Source organism: Mus caroli, unplaced genomic scaffold, assembly GCF_978045245.1.
Source record: "Mus caroli unplaced genomic scaffold, Mus_caroli_1 scaffold_16, whole genome shotgun sequence".
NCBI classification, from domain to species: domain Eukaryota; kingdom Metazoa; phylum Chordata; class Mammalia; order Rodentia; family Muridae; genus Mus; species Mus caroli.
In genome coordinates this window covers 14,831,055-14,851,925 of record NW_028227271.1, presented here as the reverse complement: position 1 = coordinate 14,851,925, position 20,871 = coordinate 14,831,055, and the positions used below count along the sequence as shown (strand labels likewise).

Below are 20,871 nucleotides of genomic sequence, written 5' to 3'. Positions count from 1 at the left end.
TAAAAAAAATTACTCAAAATACAAAAAGCAATTTAGGGGCTGACGAGATGACTCAGTGTTTTAGAGAACTGGTTACTCTTCCAGATGGCCCAGGTTTGATTCCTAGAATCCACACATTGGCTCACAAGTATCTGTAACTCCAGTCCTAGGGAATCTTACACCCTCTTCTGGCCTCTGTGGGCACTGTTTGCATGTGGTGCACAGACATACATTCAGGTGAAACACCCGTACACATAAAATAATAAAATATTTTAAAAAGAAATCATTTATGATTATTGTGAGGGGGAATGCATGTGTCATGGCAGGAGTGCCGAGATCAGAGAACAGCTTTGTGAGTTGTTTCTTTCCTGAACCCTCTATGTGGAACTAGGGACTGAACTCGGGTTATCAATCCTGAGTGGCAAGCATCCGTATCTATAACCTTGCCAGCCCCATTTTGTTTCCTTTTCTTCTATGCTTAGTACAGCTGATACGGACAGGCGTTTGGCTCACTGAAAGCATTCCTCACACACTTTTCATCTTCGCTTACAAAGGTTGCTGTGAAGTGGGGTCAACTGTTGTGCAAGACAGAAAGGGGTCCTTTGGTTTGCGTGAAAATAAGTTTATTGAGAAACAAGTACCATGCCCTCGGCTACACGTCTGGGCTTCTGGACCCATGTCCCTGGCTTCGGCCCACAGGCTGCTGACAGATGGTGGCTCACTGCTTGCGCTTGGTCTCAGTAAGCAGCTCTTGCCAGTTCTTCTCCATCTCCTCTTTGCAGTTGAGGAAGGCGTCTTCTAGCCGGCGCATGGACTCTGCTAGTGTGGGGTTCGTACGCATGACCACCATATCATAGGCCATCCAGGTTGCCTGCACTACAACGACCAAACAGGCCCAGTTAGGCGACAGGTGCTGATGCTGGGGGGGTGGGCCGCGGGGCGCACTGTGCTCAGCTTTAGGGGCAAGACCCGGGAGACACTGAGTATACCAAGGAGAGAAAGCTTATAAGGTGCTATAATCCCGCCCCCCACCATACAACTTCTTGCTACATTAGCAACAATGTCACCTGCTAATATTTTAGAAGTCTTAACTTCTCAGTATTTGAGTCAATAACAGTAACAAGCTGGATGCTGGTCTGATATGGAACGGGAGGAAAATCACAGCAAAACATGTACCCTTACCTGGATGTCGTTTACAGCTAATGGTCGCTGTAATTTACAGCTGCTGGCTGTAGGGACGTCTAAGTCATCATTTTACACTATCCAAGCTTACATGCTCAGGTACACAAGCCGTTTCTAGACCCACAATATCCAAATTATATGTTTTCTAGTACTCAGTGATTGGAGACACCTATCTACTGTCCCTGACACCAGTAAGACACAGGGGTCCTTCTCCTGGAAAGGCATGGCTGCCTCACTGTTAGGCATCCTTGAACATTCACCATCACACGAGAGGAGCATCTCTGCTTTTTCTCCTAACAACTTGAGGTCGGCATTTACTGGGCATCTAAGTAAACACACGGTCCCTATGCAGATGCAGTGAAGTGAGTGCGTGACTCATGCAGCAGCATCCACTTCTGGTTCTTCCCTCCAGAAATTTAGCAGAACGTGGTCTGCCCCTCTGCATGACAACATAGCACAGCAGACATGTCCCCTTAAAATTCCTCTACCAGGGTAAAAAAAAAATATTGAATATGTTGGGAAGTTATATCACCAAGGAAACTAACCAGTGAGACTATATAGGAAAATGATTAGTGAGAGATGTGCATGTGTGTATATATGTAAGCAACGTCACCTCATCACAGACTTGGAGTAGTGGAAAGAAGCGTATATTTAGTTATAGGAAAATTACTAGAAGGCCGGGCATGGTGTGCACGCCTTTAATCCCAGCACTTGGGAGGCAGAGGCAGGCGGATTTCTGAGTTCGAGGCCAGCCTGGTCTACAAAGTGAGTTCCAGGACAGCCAGGGCTATACAGAGAAACCCTGTCTCAAAAAACCAAAAACAAAACAAAACAAAAAAACCAAAAAAAAAAAATTACTAGAAAAGGTAATGAGATCATGCATGGTCTCAACAGAGTGCATACGGCTCTACCACTAGCACCATCTTGAAGTCTTGAGTGGCACTTGGGACACTTCCTACAATGTAGATCACCGGCCCATTCTACAACACACTGATTTTTTTTTGTGTGTGTCTAGCAGGTTGGGGATCATTCTAGACAACCAGTTGAGAAGAACTGCTTAAAACTGGAAACTTTTATTGTAAAGTAAATAATTTAGGTGCTCAGGGTAAAGACGTAAGGTAAGAAGAAAAATAACATTAGGGGTTAAAAAGCTCAAAGAATGAATATCGTATAGTACCCCACAGCACTACATATGAACTTCTCTGAGCTCCCTAGGCCAGGCATTCTTTTATAAGGTGCAGGGATGAGCACACCCTTTAGAGATGCGTGGTGAAGCTGTCTTAGTCTCTTCCATTGCTGTAAGGACACCATGACCAAGGCAGCTCCAAAAGGAAGTGTGTAACTGGGGCTTGCTTACAGTCTCAGAGGGTGACATCTGTATTCTAAATACAAGGAGGCCCCTTCATGCCTGTAGTTACTGAGAATCATTACTAAGGTTAGCTGACCATATGGTTCGAAGCACTGTAAGGAAAAAGAATCAGTAAGACAGCAAGGCACCCTGTCATTTGCATAGTCCTCTTGTCTTCTGAGCCAAGGGAAATATTTTAGAATTTATAGACTAGGAGGCATGTCTATCTTGTTTTGTTTTGTAAGATAGTGTTTCACGTAGTTCAAGTTGGCCTCAACATTGCTATGCAGCTGAGGATAACCTTGAACTCCAGTCCTCTCGCCCTCTACCTTGAAAGCGCTCTGTGTGTGTGTGTGTGTGTGTGTGTGTGAGAGAGAGAGACCACATTGCACTTCAGAAGTATCTCTTGAGGTTTCGATTAATTTACTATTTACTGATTGCCATTTCTTTTTTTTTTTTTTAAAGATTTATTTATTGGTTATATGTAAGCACACTGTAGTTGTCTTCAGACACTCCAGAAGAGGGAGTCAGATCTTGTTACGGATGGTTGTGAGCCACCATGTGGTTGCTGGGATTTGAACTCCAGACCTTTGGAAGAGCAGTCAGGTACTCTTACCCACTGAGCCACCTCACCAGCCCCTGATTGCCATTTCTTGCTGCCGTTTGCTAGGACATCTCTGGCACCATATAGCAGGGTATAGAGTGGACACATCTGTGTTTCTGAAGTGCCCCTGATAAGTTGCAGTAGGAGAAGACAGAGTATCAGGAAACAAGTCGTCAGAAGCTGTGAAACATGCTGAGAAGGAAGTAAGCAGTGCGTGTTGTGACAGAGAAATGGCAGGCAAAGTTAAGACCAGCCCTATGAGGAGGCCACACAGAAAAGCAAACTGCTAAGACCATAGCTCAGGGAGACTATGTGCATGGTATTTTTAAGATCCCAGCACTGCCACCATCAATGAGGGAGGAGGAGAAGAAGAAGAAAGAAGAAGAGAAAAGGAAGAGAAAGAAAGGGGAAACAAAAAGGAAGAGAAAGAAAGGGGAAACAAAATCTCCTGTCATCAGCTATATGAGTTTGGCAGCAGATTTTCCTGAACCAACTCAAGTGTTCTGAGACTGAAGCCATGGTTGGTTATTGTGACTGTGGTCTTAGGAGAAACAGCCAGAACCAGCAAGCTATGCCAAGTCCAGATTTATGACCTTGCAAAGTTGGGCCATAGCAAATGCGTTTGGTGTCCAGCCGCGTGGTGGACTGGCTGCAGCGGTAGACAGTGGATGCTGACTTGGATGCAGAGAATATGCTGCTTCCCCAGCCAATGCTAAGCTCTTGGGGTAGTTTTGTAAAAGGACAGTGAGTCTGAAAGCTGGGATGATTCTCAAGAGAGGATCAGCCAATGTGTACAGCTCCTTGGGTGCACTGATTCCAGAACTGCCAATAAAAACCTAGAGAGCTATTTCTGAAAACATAGTTACAGCATTCTTTTCTTTTCTTTTTCTAGGGTGGGGGGCAGGGAATGAGAAGAGGTAGCATTACTGCTGGGGAATGACCCAGAGCATTGGACACATGGTTACCACATTCTACTACCAATTGTCTCATTCATAAACAGTGATAATAACTATATATATTCCCCCTAAAATTGTTATAAGTAAAAGAGATAATGTATTTAGAGCGTATGGGAAAAGACATCAACTTGGTATATAATTACCATATGCTGTTATTTTCATCACTATCAATAACCCAGAAGAGTACCAAATAGCTAGATCTGTGCAGCCTTCCTGTGGTCTAGCATTAGTTAGCAAAGAGAGTGGTCAAGCATCCACTTCTAATAGGAACAAACCCACAGAAGTACACGCAGAGAAAACTATGTAAAAGCCAGGTGTGGTGGAGCATGCATCTAATCCCAGAACTATGAGGCAGGGGCAGGGGCAGGGGCGTTTGAGGTCAGGCTGGTTGGTCTACACAGTGAATGCTAGGACAATCAGAGCTATTGTAAAACCCAGAGAGGAGCCACAGTATTGTTAAGGAGCCACTTTGTTATACATTGTTACTAATGCTCCATGCTGTACAGAATGGGTTTCTGTTTCCTGAGCCTAATGAAGCCTGTAAACTATTTTCAACCTATGCTGAACTGGTAAGCCCATGAGGTAAGCCCACCTCTTCCTCTTCACCTTGCTAACTTCCTGAACACCCGTGATGGCTCCCCTTCCACAGGATGAATTCGCACACTTATCTACCCAACAGGCAGTCTTGAGCCCCGAGTCCCCCACTCTTCTATTCAGGTGCATTTAATCCCAGAACTATGAGTCTGGAAGAGGCAGGGACATGGGCAGGGACATGGGCAGGGGCAGGGGTGTTTGAGGTCAGGCTGGTTGGTCAGGTGCATTTAATCCCAGAATTATTTTGACAGTTGTTTTCTAGGAACCTTAGCCCTTCTCCATAAAAAGGACCTCAAAAGCCAGTGAGGGGCTGCTCTCTGAAATACCATCTTAGGGGGAGACAGTTGTCTGGCCAGTTCCTTGTACACTTCTAAATACAGCTTGCTTTAATCCGACAGTGGTGGAAATGTTCCCCTCCCCCCAGATCTAACACTATATAGCGATCCCGTCTCAAATAAGCAAACAAAAAGAAAGAAAATGGAAAAAGGAAAAAAAAATCTAGAAAAAATTGCAAAACGGAGACAACCTTAACCAGCACCCAAGCACTCTGAAGTGTCGCCTCTCTGCCCTGAGAATACTTCCTGCTAAAATAGCATCAGTTTTTCTGCAGGTGTGATGGTTCATCCCTGTAATCCCTGGCACTTGGGAGGCTGAAGCAGGAGGGTTACCAAGTATTAGGAGGCCAGCCTGAGCTAGGGAGTGAGACTTCTCAAAGGAACCCAAACAAACAAAACATGCTAATGAATCGGTGTAGATGAAGGACCATGGGACACTGCACTTGCTGCAGATGCCAGAGGCCCTGGGTTTAACCTCCAGCCCTGGAAACAAAGACCTGGCAAATACCAAGTATTTAGGCTTAACAAAAATCCAAACAGAATATTAAGTAAATGAAACTGTTACTGCCGTGAACGAAGAAACATTTGAGAAAAGCTTGAAACCATAAAATAAGACAGTCTGAGGAAGGACAACTTCCTGAATGGTAAAGGTGATGGCGACAATGCCAGTGCCAACAGCAGCTGTGGGACACTATAGTCTGTTAAAACCTGATGGATTATACATCAGAGTAGTCAAGTTATCTTATAAGAATAAGAATGTCATGGTGGCCTGGTGTGGTGGCACACCTTCAATCCCAGCACTCAGAAAGCAGAGGCATGCAGATTTCTATGAGTTGGAGGCCAGCCTAGGCTACATAGCGGGGGGCCTCTTCCCAATTTATGGAGGCTGGGGCCTAGGGAGATGGTTCAGGGAAAATGCTTTCTGTGTAAATAAATAAAAAAAAAATCCTGGAATGGCTATGTCTATGATCTGAGCACTTGGGAGGCAGACAGCTCTCTCTGTCCAAGTTTAAAGCCAGCCTAGTTTATAAATCAAGTTCCAAGCCTGCTTGGGCTACATAGTGAGACAGTATTTTTAAAAAAGAGAAGAGGAGGAGAAGGGGGAGAAGGAGGAGGAGGAAGAGGAGAAGGAGGAGAAGGAGGAGGAGGAAGAGAAGGGGGAGGAGGAGAAGGAAGAAGAGGAGGAAAAGAAGGAAGAGGAGGAGGAAGAGAAGGAAGAGGAGGAAGAAGAGAAGGAAGAGGAGGAAGAGGAAGAGAAGGAAGAGGAGGAGGAGGAAGAGGAGAAAGGAAGAGGAGGAAGAGAAGGAAGAGGAGGAGAAAAAAAAGATAAACTATTCAAAAATTTAAAACAATATTTAATTTATGGTTGTTTATATATTGATAACATACTCTCCAGAGATGATAAATGGATAAATAAAGCTCTAAAAGACTATATTACTCCTCAAATTAGACAATTTGTATAAACATTTGTGTGGTTATTTGAAAGACAAACGTAGGCGGGCATGGTGGCACACGCCTTTAATCCCAGCACTTGGGAGGCAGAGGTAGGCAGATTTCTGAGTTCGAGGCCAGCCTGGTCTACAGAGTGAGTTCCAGGAAAGCCAGGGCTACAGAGAAACCCTGTCTCGAAAAACCAAAAACCAAACCAAACCAAACCAAACCAAACCAAACCAAACCAAACCAAACCAAACCAAACCAAAAAAACCATCATGACAAAAATCTTCTTGAGAGGAAAGGGTTTGAAACCTTGAAGCTGCCCACCACCTAGAGGAGAATGGTCCTTGGTTTGGTTGTAGCCCTTGTCTTCTCAGCTGTGCATCTCTTTGGTTAAACAGTTGAGGAATTTGGCCCAGTAATGACCCCCTTGCACTTGCCTCAGCTGTCTTTGGAGTGCTCTTCATCTCCATTTTAACACCACCACTCCTGCTCACCCACAACTCCTTTTCTATGGCTATCCTCCCCAGCTCTTAAGGGCAAGGTCTGCTCCTTAGCACCTTCCACAGCCTAACCGCATTATACTCTTAGCCATTTTAATATAGCATGTACATATTTTTCATCTTAATTCATATTTTAAGATTACAAATAGTCATATTGATGTCTATCCCTGGCCCTTACCCACTTTCAAGAAAGGAATGATTTCCATTCCAGCTTCTATTCTTCACCCCCCCCCCCAAAAAAAAAAAAAAGGTTTCTTTGTGTAGCCCTGGCTGTCCTGGAACTGACTCTGTAGACCGAGGTTGGTTTCAAACTCAGAGATCTACCTGCCTCTGCCTCCCAAGGGCTGAGATTAAAGGCACGTGACAAGACTGCTCAGCTCAAGTTTTTATTCTTAAAATGGCACAGAGTAGACATATTCAATAAAAGGACAATTAGATTGGAATTACTTAGCTTTTTTGGCTTTCCTTTTTAATACTGTGTGCTTATGTATGATGCGCCTGTGTGTGAGTCTGCATGAGTTTAATGTGCATTGTGTGCATATAGGATCCTGCTGATACCTGTCTTGGTGTGCGCATGCTCATGTGCTATGTGCTATGGTGCATGTGTGGAGGTCAGAGGTTGACTACTTATAGGAGTCAACTCAGTCCCTAAACTGTGTGGGTTCCAGGGATTAAACTCAGGCTGTCAGGCTAAAAGTGCCTGTATGTACTCACAGCCAGCATGCTTGTTCTAAAATTGTTTTCATTTGAGTAAAGTATATATGCCCTATGCCCTGTAAGGTGCCTCCTCCCATTTTCTGTAGCAAAATTTGGGCTCATGGATTATAAGAATTATGATGTTTAGTTTTTTTTTTTTTTTAAGTATTTTGTTTCGTTTAAGACAGGGTTTCTCTGTGTAGCCCAGGCTGCCCTAGAACTCACTTTGTAGACAAACCTGGCCTAGAATTCAGAGATCTGCACATGCCTCTGGAATTATGCATATTTTGAGTAAAGAACATATAAAATTATGATGTTGTTGCTACTACTGCTTCATGGAAACATGTTGGATAAAATAACATTCCCTCCCAAGAATGAAGAATGCACCCATCCTGTTGCTGTTTTATTCCACAGTACTGTGCCTCCCGTTTCAGGAGCACACTAGTTGTGTCATTCCAACCTTTCTACTTACATAACTCACACAAGGACTATCCACACAACTGCAGTAATGACCCGCACTTGCCATTTGCTGTACATGTCAGTTAGTACCTGGTGCTATTCCAGGAATATGCCTCTGTACTCTGCCCTTAAGTCCAAAGGTAGAAGCTAGGTGTGGAAGATAATCACAAAATAACATTGTATCTGTCAACTGTTGTGTTGCTATAGTTACAAGCTGTAAAAGTTGGAAGGATGTCAGCAGAACCCTGGGTAGAGAAAGCATTTTATACAGGCTCAGATGTTTGCGGGACCAGTGAAGCCCCTGGAAAGAAGGGAGGTACTCTGCCTGGGAGGACATCCTACCTGAGATTTTTTCCATCTCTTCCAATAGCTTTTCCAGGTCCTTGTTCAGGTCAGACAGCATTTTCAGCATGTTGTCATAGCTTCTCTCCCCAGGATCGGAATCAGCCATCTAGGCAGGGAATACAAAGGGGCTGCATGAGACTTACTGACATTTTAGCTCCCACTCTACAGGTCACAGATGGGCAATCCTCAAACAACTGTTTCCCTATCTCTCAAGAGTTAGACATCACCACTTATGCCCTAGAGGTACTGTGAGGAAGGGTCTGCTCAGACTATAGCACGTATTAATTGTTCTTTTCTATCTTTTTTAAAAGTTTATTTATTATATATCTATAAGTACACTCTCACTGTCTTTAGACACACCCAGAAGAGAGTATGGTGTCCCATTTGACAGATGGCTGTGAGCCACCATGTGGTTGCTGGGAATTGAACTCAGGACCTCTGGAAGAGCAGTCAGTGCTCTTAACCTCTGAGCCATCTCTCCAGCCCCCATTCTTGTCTTTCTTTGACCCTTGTTATGTGTCAGTCGTCGTCAGTTGTCAACTTAAAACTGAGAGATGGAATGTCAGCCGAGAAACTGTCTTCATTGCATTGACCTGTAGGCATGCCGGTGGGAAATTTTCTTTTGTCTTTCTTTTTTCCCTCTTCTGGAGTGTCTGAAGATAGCTACAGTGTACTTACATATAATAAATAAAAATTATATATATATATATAAATCTTTTTAAAAAAGAAAGAAAGGAAGAAATTACGCAGGTGTTAACACAATTGAGGCACTTAAAAAGACAATATATTACAGTTATAATTAGATGAGTTTCAGTTTGTAAATGGAAGAACAAAAAACATTGCAAAAGGTACTACTAAAATCTGCTGCTAGACTTAGATAACGCTTTATCAACAACTCAAAGGGAGGCACCTTCTGCCTGGGACTGGGTCTTTCTTGCATGAACTCCTGGGGGAAGCATTATTGCACTTGCCAGCCCAGTAGTAGTGGTTCCCAGGCTTTACAGTAGAGTAGATTGGTTGATAATTTTTCTCCTTTGGCAGCTTATACATCACCTTTTGATGCTATGAAGCCTAACCCTTGAGGCAGGTGCTTCCAGAAGTGGGGTTAATTTCATTTGAAAATACTTTAGCATAAGCTTATAAAAAGCTTATAAAATAATTCCATGGTTTGTTTCCCAATGGCCTTCCCAAACATTCTTAGTGTCCTTCATCCCTCCTTCCTCTCCTCCTGTACCATCTTCCCTCCCACTCTCCATGCAGTCTTACCCTTTCCTTCCTTTCTAGCATCTGTCTCCTGCCACACCTCTCTCTAGAGCTCCCCCTCACCACCCCCAGCCCACAGTGGTTCCCTTCCCCTTTCTGGCTAGCTACTCCAAGTCAAACGTAAAGACTGAAATCTCCGAGACGCCCAAACAATATAGGTGATTGCTATTTTCTTGGTTGCTTGCCACAACATGAAGGCATGAATACCCTATTGCTGATGTCCCCATACAAATCTGTCACAGTGATGAAGGAATGAAACTGGTATTTGAAAGCACCTGTCCCAAGAGTTAGGTCTCATAGAATCAAAAGGTGATGTATAAGCTGCCAAAGGAGAAAAAAAAATCAACAAATCTATTCCACTGTTTATAAAACCTGAGACCCATGACTACTGGACTGGCAAGATATTCGAGATGGTGTAAAAGTGGAGGTAACCAAGAGCCACCTGTTTGGACCTAAAAAGCTTGCTTGACCTGGGGAAGCGCATGCCTGCCTGGTACTGTAACCTAGCCAGGAGCCTGTGGCTGAAGAGTTCATAGACGCCCCCTAGAGGATAACCTGCTACTAGCATGCTGTGGCTGAAGAGTTCATAGACGCCCCCTAGAGGATAACCTGCTACTAGCATGCTGTGGCTGAAGAGTTCATAGACGCCCCCTAGAGGATAACCTGTTACTAGCATGCTGCTAAGTAATCTTTTCCAACTGTCTTCTAAGTACTTACCTTTACATTCATAGATAAGTGCAGCTCTCATCCTCCATCAAAGAGCTTCTTTTTGTTGCAGATGGAGGCTATTACAGAGATTCTATTGCAGAGGCTACTTCAAATGGTCAAAATGCAGTCTAAGTGACCCTGGGGTGTTGAGCCCCAAGTGGGACATCTATCACATAACCCCTACACCTAAAGTTCAAGGAATATTACAGAAGAGGAGGTGGAAATATTGTAAGAGCCTGAGGACCAGAATGACTGCTGCACGACAGTTTCTTCTGGACACAACAGGGATATTGCGACCACAGAGACTTTGGCCTGCACAAGACCTGCAAACACCCTATCAGTCGACATGCCAACAACAGGAGTGGGGGTGGGGTGGGAGATACCACATAGCTATATTCTTAGATGAATATCTACAGGTATTCAGTCAATGCTGATGAAAGAAGAACCAGTTTTCTTCAGCGTCAAGTACCCAGATATAAGTGGTTGGTTTTAAACATAAGGGTAACACTAATTAGACTCAGTAAGTTCTCTCTCTCTCTCTCTCTCTCTCTCTCTCATTCTCTCTCATTCTCTCTCTCTCTCTCTCTCTCTCACACACACACACATGTTGATATCAAGAAGTGGTGGTGTATACTAGGGAAAAATTACACTAAATAAGGTTAAGCTTTTTTTAAAAGGTTTTTAAACTTTGATGAAATGCCAACGCATTGACTTTTTTTGCTTGTTTTTGAGACAAGGTCTCATGTAGCTCAGGCTACCTCAGACTTGCTTTGTAATTAAAGATACTCAGAGCTCCTGATCCTCCTTCCTCATCTTTCAAGTATGAGGACTATAAGTATGTACCACTGTCCTTTGCACTACTGTTTCTTTAAGAGTTGAAGTGTCTGGGCACGGTGACACATGCTGTATGTAATCCAGCATTTGGGAGTTAGAGGGAGAGGGAGCAAGAATTTAAGATTATCACATTGTCAGCTATGTAACAGGTCTGAGGCCAGCCCTAGCTACATAACATTTTGCCTTAAACAAATAAAACTAAAACATCACCTACCCTGGAAATCTGGAGAATTCTTAAAAAGCCAAAAATAAATCCTCTATATAGCTAGTTATACCACTGCTGGACATTTGCCTAAAGGTTTTGACATCCTACCCTATAGATATCATCTGCTCAGCACATTCAGTGCTATTCTATTTACAATATCTAGGATATGGAAACACACAAATGCCCTTCAACTGAAGAATGCATAATGAAAATGCGGTACATAAACAAAATGGAATACTATTTAGCTGTGAAATACAATCAGGAAATTTGCATGTAAGTGGATTATACCCAGTAAGGTGATCCAGACCCAGAAAGACAACAAATACCACATTTTCTCTATCTGTGAATACTAGCTCTGATCTTTCAGATATGAGTATCTCAGTGTTCCATTGCTGTGAAGAGACACTATGATCAAGGCAACTTTTATAAAAGAAGGCGTTTTATTTGGGGCTCATGGTTCCCAAAGGTAGTAGAGTCCATGATCTTCATGATGGGAAGCAGACAGGCATGGCACTAGAAAAGGAGCTGAGAGCTTTACATCCTGATTGGCAGGCAGCAGGCAGACACACACACACACACACACACACACACACACACACACACAGAGAGAGAGAGAGAGAGAGAGAGAGAGAGAGAACTTTTGAAACTTCAAAGTCTACCTCCCTTAGCACACTTCCTCCAACAAAGCCACACCTCCTCTAACAAGGCCACACCTCCTCTAACAAGGCCACACCTCCTCTAACAAGGCCACACCTCCTCTAACAAGGCCACACCTCCTCTAACAAGGCCACACCTTCTCCAACAATGCCACTCCTCCTAATTCTTCCCAAACAGTTTCACTAGGTGGGTAGCAAGCATCCAAACGTATGTGCCTATGGGGGCTAGTCACATTCAAACCACCACAGTAGGGGTAGAGCCAGAATAGCTACAGATACCAGGAAAGTAGAAACAATGACAACTCAGCACTGAGGAGGCAGAGACAGGTGGATCTGTATGAGTTTAAGGCCATCCTGGTCGACACAGAGTTACAGGCCGGTAAAGGCTACATAGTAAGGCCCTGTCTCAAAAGGGGGGGGGCAATATATGAAAGAGGGACAGGAGAAAGGAATAATAGGTTACAGTGGCTCTAACCTAAGGAGGGGCTGGGGAGGGCAACACAGAGGAAGAAGGGCAAATAACACTAAGGATATTTAAAATGCCATAGGGAATTATGTTTAGTTAAAATTACATAATATATATGTTTATATGTATATCCATCCATCCATCCATCCACCCATCCATCCATCTATACTTACACAGTTTAGTTGAGGTTATACCAACTGGGATGACAGTACTCCTCCCCCCAAAGTCCATAGACTATCATCTACCAGAAAACCCTTTGCTAGGCAAAGGAAACTTCCTTTCAGTTTTTGGTCAGGGCAATTCAAGAGACGCCCCCAAAACAACATAGGCTACAGCCACTGCCCTCGGTACCTTATGGAAAAAGAAGGTAAGTCCCTTTTGCGGATGATACCACACACTTTGGACACTGGACTTGAAAGAGCAAATGTGGATGTGACCCGGAAGCCTTGTCCCTGAGGACTGGCTCTCAGTACTGGAAGAGCCATGCAAGCTGCCAAGGAAAAAAGGGATCAAGAGTCCTATCCAGCTGTAATGCCTATGAACTACAATAGTGACCAGCACAACAAGGTATTCCAAAACATGCAATGGTGACACTTGTGGGTAACCAATAGCCACCTGATTGGGCAGGCTCACTCAGTAGGAGGGGATATCACGCTTGGCACCAGAAAACCAGTCACTAGGTAGTAGATAGTGAGGCCATGGGAACTAGAGGGGCACCCACTGCTGCCACTTTCCCAAACCTTGTACAGCTTCTAACTACTTTCTAAGTAGTTGTCCTTATACCCATAGAAAAGTGGTGACATGTGAAGCCATAGACTTAAGAGCTTTAAATAATTCATGCTTTGAGTGTCTAAACAAGCATGGATTTTATCCTCACTATGGTGCTGTATTAGGTTTATGTCAATTTGACGCAAATTAGGGTCATTTGGGAAGAGGGACTCTGAATTGAGAAAATGCCTCTATAGGTGAGTCTGTTGGGCATTTTCTTGATAAATAACAGATGCGGGAGGGCCCAGCCCACTGTGGGTGGTGGCACTACTAGGTGGGTGGTCCTGAGTTCTTGGAGAAAGCAGGCTGAAAAAGCCATGAGGAGCAAGCCAGTAAGCAGCACTCCTCCATGGTGTTTTTTGGTTCCTGCTTTGTTCCTGCCTTGCTTTTCCTCAGTGATGGACTGTGAAATGGAACTGTAAACTGAAATAATTATATTCCTTTTCAAGTTGCCTTTGTTCATGGTGTTTTATCAATAAAAACCCAAGATAAGTACTATTAAATACTATGATTCTCTCCATTGTACAATTTCTCCCCAAAATGTGGTGAGAGATATCATTCACAATGAGTTAGAAAGAAGAGAAAATGAGCAGGAGCTTGTATGGTAGAATGTGTGTAATCCTAGCTGTTTATAAGATTGAGACACGAGGATCAACAGTTTGAGGCTAGCCTGGACCCCAGCTCGAAGTAAAAAGCAAAAGGAATTCTACTTCCCCATTCTTAAATCTTTTATCTCTGATTTCTTTACAATCTGCTCTCAAAACAACCAAAAGAACCCCCCCCAAAAAAAAAAACTCCAAAAAAACTTTTAAAAGCAGAAGGAAACAGTCACATAAAACTGATTAGCGGTCAGAAATGTAGGAAGGCTAGGAGTACATACTTAAAGCCAATAAGAAGAGAGGACAGTGTAGCTAACTAATTCCTGCGTAGTCAACAAATATGTATTGGTTGCTGTGCACTTTAGGAACTTGGCTATCAGTGGACAAACTGTAACAGCCCCAGTCCCTGTGGAGTTTTCATGTCAGACAGAAGAGGCAGCCAGGAAACACACACACACATAAAATATCAGCTGATGAGAAGTGCTAAGGAGAAAAATGAAGTGAGCTCGGAGGTCCATGGAGTGGGAGGAACCACTTCATATAGTGTGGGCAGGGATTTGGTCCCTGATTGGTTAAAACTTGAAATAGATTAAGTACATGAGCCCAAGAGTTCAGTGGGTATCTTAGGGGAAGATCTCAGTGTTTAGTAGTGTCTAGGTAGACAACGGAGAAGCAATAGTAGTTCAGCAAATGCTGTGAAGACTGAAGGCCACTCAGCACCCTACAATGGCACAGAGAAACCGGATGGCGTGTAGGTAACACATGAGTATAAAACATAAGTGTGGTGGATGAACAAGATAAAGGCACTGAAGGGACAAGTACAACCGTTTAAGGGGCAGGCAAGATAGCTGGGGGAAATGAGGCAACAGCACCTATTTCTATAACCAGAGGATCAGAGCATGAAGCAGGTAGAAGGATAGGGGCTGTGGCTTTGTGACTTTGGATTGCAGAAACTGATGAAGTTGGGAAGTGGATCCAGGGAGAGAGTGCGAGAGCTGAGGTGGGTGAAGAATATCTCAGGGTTAGAATTCATGTATTGAGATTGGTGAGTGAGGCCCAGGGCATATGGGTAAGTCTAGCCATGCAGACTTCAGGACTTGGGATGGATCGTGTTTGGAGAAGGCGGCAGGGAGCAGGGTTTGGGGATGGGGAGACTGAGGGGGAAACATCTGAGATGTTAGACGTGTTAGACGTAGACACTGAAGGGGAGGACTTAGGATGGGGGATGAGAAGAGCCCCTGCTTCTTCTGTTTGGATGGAGAGAGTAAGGGTAGGAGTCTTGGGATATAAGTAAGAATTTTGGGTGCTTAGGGTGTGCAGAGAGGGGAATGATGCAGGGATTTTAAGGTCTGGGCTAAGAGACTACAGGAGGGGGCTGGTGAGATGGCTCAGTGGGTAAGAGCACCCGACTGCTCTTCCAAAGGTCCAGAGTTCAAATCCCAGCAACCACATGGTGGCTAACAACCATCCGTAACGAGATCTGGCGCCCTCTTCTGGAGTGTCTGAAGACAGCTACAGTGTACTTACATATAATAAATAAATCTTAAAAAAAAAAAAAAAGAGACTACAGGAGGAGGTCTTAGGGGATGAGGGTAGGGAGAATAAGAGGAGGAATGAGGGCTGAGGAGACTGACTTCAGGGGACCTAGGGTATAGGAGCCTGAGGAAGGGAGTGTTGGGGTTGGTCTGGCGCTACTATGTATTCAAATGCCAAATACTGTATCCCAAGATTTGGCTGCCCCAAGACAAGTGAATTCTCACATAAACCAGCTTTTGTTGTGTAAACCTTGTACCCCCCCCCCAATTATCCCTGATTGGTTAATTAAAGATGCCTACAGCCTAGGCTGGATAGAAGAGAGGGGGCAGAGGGAAGATTCCTGGGCTTGGGGTCTCAGGCAGGGACCATGATGAGGAGAGAAAGGAAGAAGGCGCCATGGGGTGGGTAGGTCGTGAGCATATGGCTGGTCTGTTGGGGCAGGAGCTGCCTAGGCGGAACATGGCATGCGATATCTCAGGGTTACTGACAGGAAAGTAGACAAAATAGCATAGAGGGATGATATCTGCCCAGCCCAGCTCTAATGCTTTAAGGCTTATTATAAAGGCTTATGTATCTTTTTCTCTTCTTTTTCTTTCTTTTCTTTTCTTCTTTTCTCCCCCCTCCCTTTCCCTTTCTTTCTTTCTTTTTTTTTTTTTTTTTTTTTTTTTGGTCTTTTCGAGACAGGGTTTCTCTGTGTAGCCCTGGCTGTCCTGGAACTCACTTTGTAGACCAGGCTGGCTTCAAACTCAGAAATCCGCTTGCCTCTGCCTCCCAAGTGCTAGGATTAAAGGTGTCTGCCACCATGCCTGGCCTTTCTTTCTTTGTGTTTTTGTTTTTGAACTCTATGGTCTAAGTGGAGTTTGGGGAGAAGAGATTGGGGGAAGGGTCCTAGGATGTAGGCTGTGAAGGTCAGGAGAGCAGGATTAGGCTGTGGGTTAAGAAACAGGTGAGAGGATTTAGGGTGTTGTCTTAGTCATTGTTCCATTGCTGTGAAGAGACATCATGACAAAGGTAACTCATAAAAGGAAGATGTAACTGGGGTTTGCCTGCACTTTCAGAGATTTAGTCCATTATCATCATGGCAGCAGGGAGAATGGCAGCATCCAGGCAGGTGCTAGAGCTGGAACTGAGAGCTACATACTGATCTACAGGCAGAGAGAACCTAGGCCTGGCATGGGCTTTGAAACCTCAAAGCCCACCCTCAGTGACACACTTCCTCTGACAAAGACACACCTACTCCAACCAGGCCACACCTCCTAATCCCTCTAATCCTTTCAGCGTTTCACTCCCTTTTGACCAAGCATTCGAATACATGAGCCTACGAGGGCCATTCTTATTCAAACCACCACATTCCATTCCCTGGCCCCCATTGGCTTGTGGCCATATCATAATGCAAAATTGCATTCACTTCAGCTTCAACAGTTCTGCCTATAGCCTACCACAGTTTCAACACTGTTTAAAAGTTCAAAGTCTCTTCTGAAACTCATGGCATTCTCTTAACTGCACGCCCCATGTGAAATAAAAATCAAAAAGCAGATCACATACTCCCAACGTATAATGGCACAGAATATACATCAACATCCCAAAATGGAGAAAAGGGAGCCATTTTGGGATGTTGATGTATATTCTGGAAGTATATTCAAGGAAATACCGAAGCAAAGCAAGACTGAAAACCAGAGGGGCAAACTTCAAATTCTGCATCTCCATGTCTGATGTCAAAGTGCTCTTCAGATCTCTTCAGCTTTGTTGACTGCACCAGTTCTCTCTCTTGGGCTGGTTACACACTGAGTCTGCAGCTCTCCTTGGCAGCGATCTCACAACTCTGGCACCTTTAACACCTTGAGATCTTCAACACAATCTAGGCTTCACCTTCACAGCTTCAAGTAATGGCCTCTCCAGGTCTCCAGATAGGGGCACCCCTGACACACATTTGACCTCATCGGCTTTCCTCAGCTGTGGAGGGACATTTCACAACCCCTTTCTTGTACCCTTGACTCTAAAGCCAGAACCATGTGGCTGAGGCTGCCAAGTTCTGCTGCGTTCTCAGACGGGAACATGGCATCCTCATTCAATCACACTCGCCTCAGCTTTCTATTGTTGATGGCTTCCTCCACTGCTTCAGCTTCCCTTTAACTCTTTTTCACATTTAGAAGCTTAGTTGGGAGCTCTTGCCCTTAGTTCACTATCTTTATTCCATTTAGCATCAGGCTTTTCTCTCTTTTTGAAGTTAATATTTCTTTTTATGTATTTTTTTTTCAGGCTTTTCCCTAAACTTATCTCCTTGAACACTGACCTTGACTCCCATAAAACATTCCCTGATGTTACTTTTCTCCTCACGCTGCATATTTTATATTTTTCCTTCCTCCTTTATACTGTAGATACTTATAAGAGCATCACTAATAACCATATGAAACAGTCAAATATTACGCTGTCTTGAAATCTCCTCTGCCAATGCCATTAGTCAAAAACAAAAAAGAAAAGAAAAGAAAACAAAACAAAACACCTTAAATTTAGTCTCAGACAGACTTTTTGAAGAGTAAAAACCAGTCACATTCTTTGCCAGACTATCACAAGAATTGTCTCTAGGCCACTTACTAATAGTCTTCCCCTCTAAAACTTCATGAGCTGAGCCATCAAAATTTAGTGGTGGCGCACACCTTTAATCCCAGCACTTGGGAGGCAGAGACAGGCCGATTTCTGAGTTCGAGGCCAGTCTGGTCTAGAGTGAGTTCCAGGACAGCCAGGGCTACACAGAGAAACCCTGTCTCGAAAAACTAATAAATAAATAAATAAATAAAAAATTAGATTGTCGGGCTGGTGAGATGGCTCAGTGGGTAAGAGCACCCGACTGCTCTTCCAAAGGTCCGGAGTTCAAATCCCAGCAACCACATGGTGGCTCACAACCATCCGTAACAAGATCTGACTCCCTCTTCTATGGAATGTTTGAAGACAACTACAGTGTACTTACATATAATAAATAAATAAATCTTTAAAAAAAAATAACCACTTGCTAACATTTAAAAAAAAAAATTAGATTGTCTCAGTACCATTGTCTTCCATGAGCCTACTAGTATGGCCTTCAACTGCTTTCCTAACCAAATTCCCAAAGTCCACATTCAACCAACAAGTCATATGGTTGGGTTTGTCACAGCAACACACTCTCCCTGGTACCAAGTTCTTTCTTAATCACTGTTGCATTGTTGTGAAGATACCATGACCAAGGGAAATCTTATAAAAGGAAGCATTTTATTAGGGGCTTGCTTACATCTCCAGAGGTATAGTCCATTATCATCACGGTAAGGGAGCAGGGTGGCATGCAGGCAGGTTGTGGAGGCATAGCTAAGAGCTACATCCTGATCAATAGGCAGAGAGAGCATGTCCTGATATGGACTTTTGAAACCTCAAAGCTGACCCAGAGTGACACAATTCCTTCAACAAGGCCACACCTATGCAGCAAGGCCATACATACCAATCCTTCTAATCCTTTTAAAGAGTTTTACTCCCTCATGACCAAGCATATGGGGAACATTCTTATTCAAACCACAACTATGAAGAGAAGAAGCTGAAGGGAGATGTTTGTGCTGAGGAGTAGGTGCTCTGGCTGTAGACGAGAAGCTTAAGAGCATGGTTTTTTGGATATAGGGTAAGGAGACTGAATGAAGAGACCTTTTAGATTTGAAGACTTGACCAGAGTCTTCGAGGAACAAGGAGATTGAGGGGAGGGGGTAAGGATATGAGTTGAAGAAGCTGATAGAAGGGATAAAGTGTAGAGTGAGGAGTTGAAGGAAGGCATCTAGGGTGTGAGCTGAGGAAGGTGAAAGGAAGTAAGGGTATAGGCGATGAGGGGAGAGAGATAAGGATGGGTGGTGTGGGTTGAAGATTCTAAGGGGAGGATAGTAAGAGTGTGGAATGAAGAGACGAGGAGAAGCATCTGGGCTGTGTCATGAGGAAGTTGAGGAGAGGTAAGAGTATGGGTTGAAGCCTCCGTGGGGAGGTTGCGGGCCTTTAATCCTAGCACTCAGGAGACAGAGGCAGGCAGACCTCTGTGACTTTGAGGCCATCCTGGTCTACAGAACTAGTTCCAGGCCAGCCAGGGCTACACAAAGAAACCCTGGCTTGAAAGCTCCCCCCTCCTCCCGCCCCCAACTCCCAACACCTTATCCACTGCCAAAACAGAACAGAACAAAACAAAACAAAACCTAAATAATGTGGGTTGAAGCTGGGCAGTGGTGGCACACGGCTTTAATCCTAGCACTTGGGAGGCCTAGGCAGGCGGATTTCTTGAGTTCGAGGCCAGCCTGGTCTAGAGTGAGTTCCAGGACAGCCAGGGGCTGTATAGAGAAACCCTGTCTCCAAAAAAAAAAAAAAAAAAAAAATGTGGGTTGAGATAAGAGGAAGCATCCTGGGGGTGTAGGCTGAGAAAGCTGAGGGGGGGTAGGTAAGGATGTGGAGTGAGATGAGGGTGGCATCAGGGGTATGGGCTGAGGAAGCTGAGGAGAAGATAAAGAGATGGGAGCTGAAGGGAGGGGAATGAGGGTGTAGATGAGGAGATCCGGGGAGCTACTTTTGCTGAGGTAAGAAGAGACTGAGGGGTCCATGGACTATGGGGAGGAGGAGACTGATATTAGGCTGTGGGGATAAGGACATGAAGGGAAGCGTCAGGTTTTGAGGGTGTAGGAACCAAAGGTGAAAGGTGTCAAGAGGCAGCTGCCACGTGAGGGACAGACGGAAGCAAGTGGCGCGTTATAGGGGTGAAGGTCTTCCTGTGGGGCGGTGAGTACCGCGGGGACCTCGCCCCAGACCCCAAGAACCCCCTAAGGTCTAGGCAAGCCGAGACAGTCGGACCCCAGAGCGCAGGCCTCGCTCACCTCTGGCTGGGCCCGCGCTCGCGCTCGGGTCCGCTCCACAGCCCACGCGGTGGCAGAGGAAGGAGGGACTCCTGGCAACGACGCCCCGCCCCTTTCCGTTACTAGCCCCGCCCACTGGGGCTGGCCTCTCGCCCTCATTGGCTCGCCTCCTAAGGACCGGACTTTCCAGGGGGCGGGGCCTGTTCTGAGGTCTTCGACTTGGCTTTACCTGGTCTTACCCTGGGGTTTGGGTGGCCGGAGGTTGCTTGAGGACAGCGTAGAGATGAGGAGGCCCTGGGCTGCCTCCTTCTTGTGTTCCCACCTTCCACCTCTCACTCTCCCCAGTCCCCAGTGCTTGACAATTATGTTCCTTTCTTACGTGCCTCGGGTACAGCCACGTGGGCAGGGCCTTGTCTGTCTGACTACTGTGCCCCTGGTGTTCAGGGCAGGACCCAGCTGGGAAGGTGCTATAAACATTTGTTAAATGTCCAGTATTGTGTGTGACAGACATTGGGGTACATGCCTTACAGGGGAAGTCAGTGCTTGTGGGTGAC

General features: G+C 44.8%; 1 protein-coding gene across 4 annotated transcripts; it reads right to left on the bottom strand.

The window, feature by feature from the left end:
• Window positions 1-592: 592 nt before the first annotated feature.
• Syce3 (synaptonemal complex central element protein 3) lies at window positions 593-20,644 on the bottom strand. Of its 4 annotated transcripts, none has more exons than XM_021184147.2 (3): window positions 20,547-20,644; window positions 8,433-8,541; window positions 593-855 (listed from the first exon to the last, which is right to left on the bottom strand). In XM_021184147.2, the coding sequence occupies exons 2-3, from the start codon at window positions 8,539-8,541 to the stop codon at window positions 698-700; spliced, it is 267 nt and encodes an 88-aa protein (XP_021039806.1). In that variant the 5' UTR covers window positions 20,547-20,644; the 3' UTR covers window positions 593-697. The 4 variants fall into 4 exon arrangements, with proteins under 4 accessions (XP_021039806.1, XP_021039804.1, XP_021039803.2 ...); XM_021184145.2 differs by having other exon boundaries at window positions 20,557-20,644; XM_021184144.2 differs by lacking the exon at window positions 20,547-20,644 and adding an exon at window positions 20,339-20,476.
• Between the last annotated feature and the right edge of the window lie 227 nt (window positions 20,645-20,871).

Bases quoted from the DNA above. Each gene is read 5' to 3' on its own strand.
- Syce3 (XM_021184144.2), bottom strand. From the start codon at position 20,476: ATGAGGGCGAGAGGCCAGCCCCAGTGGGCGGGGCTAGTAACGGAAAGG. The intron at 8,542-20,338 runs GTGAGCGAGGCC...TTCCCTGCCTAG, and splicing joins GAGCGCGGGCCCAGCCAGAG to ATGGCTGATTCCGATCCTGG. The intron at 856-8,432 runs GTAGGATGTCCT...TGGTCGTTGTAG, and splicing joins AGAGATGGAAAAAATCTCAG to TGCAGGCAACCTGGATGGCC.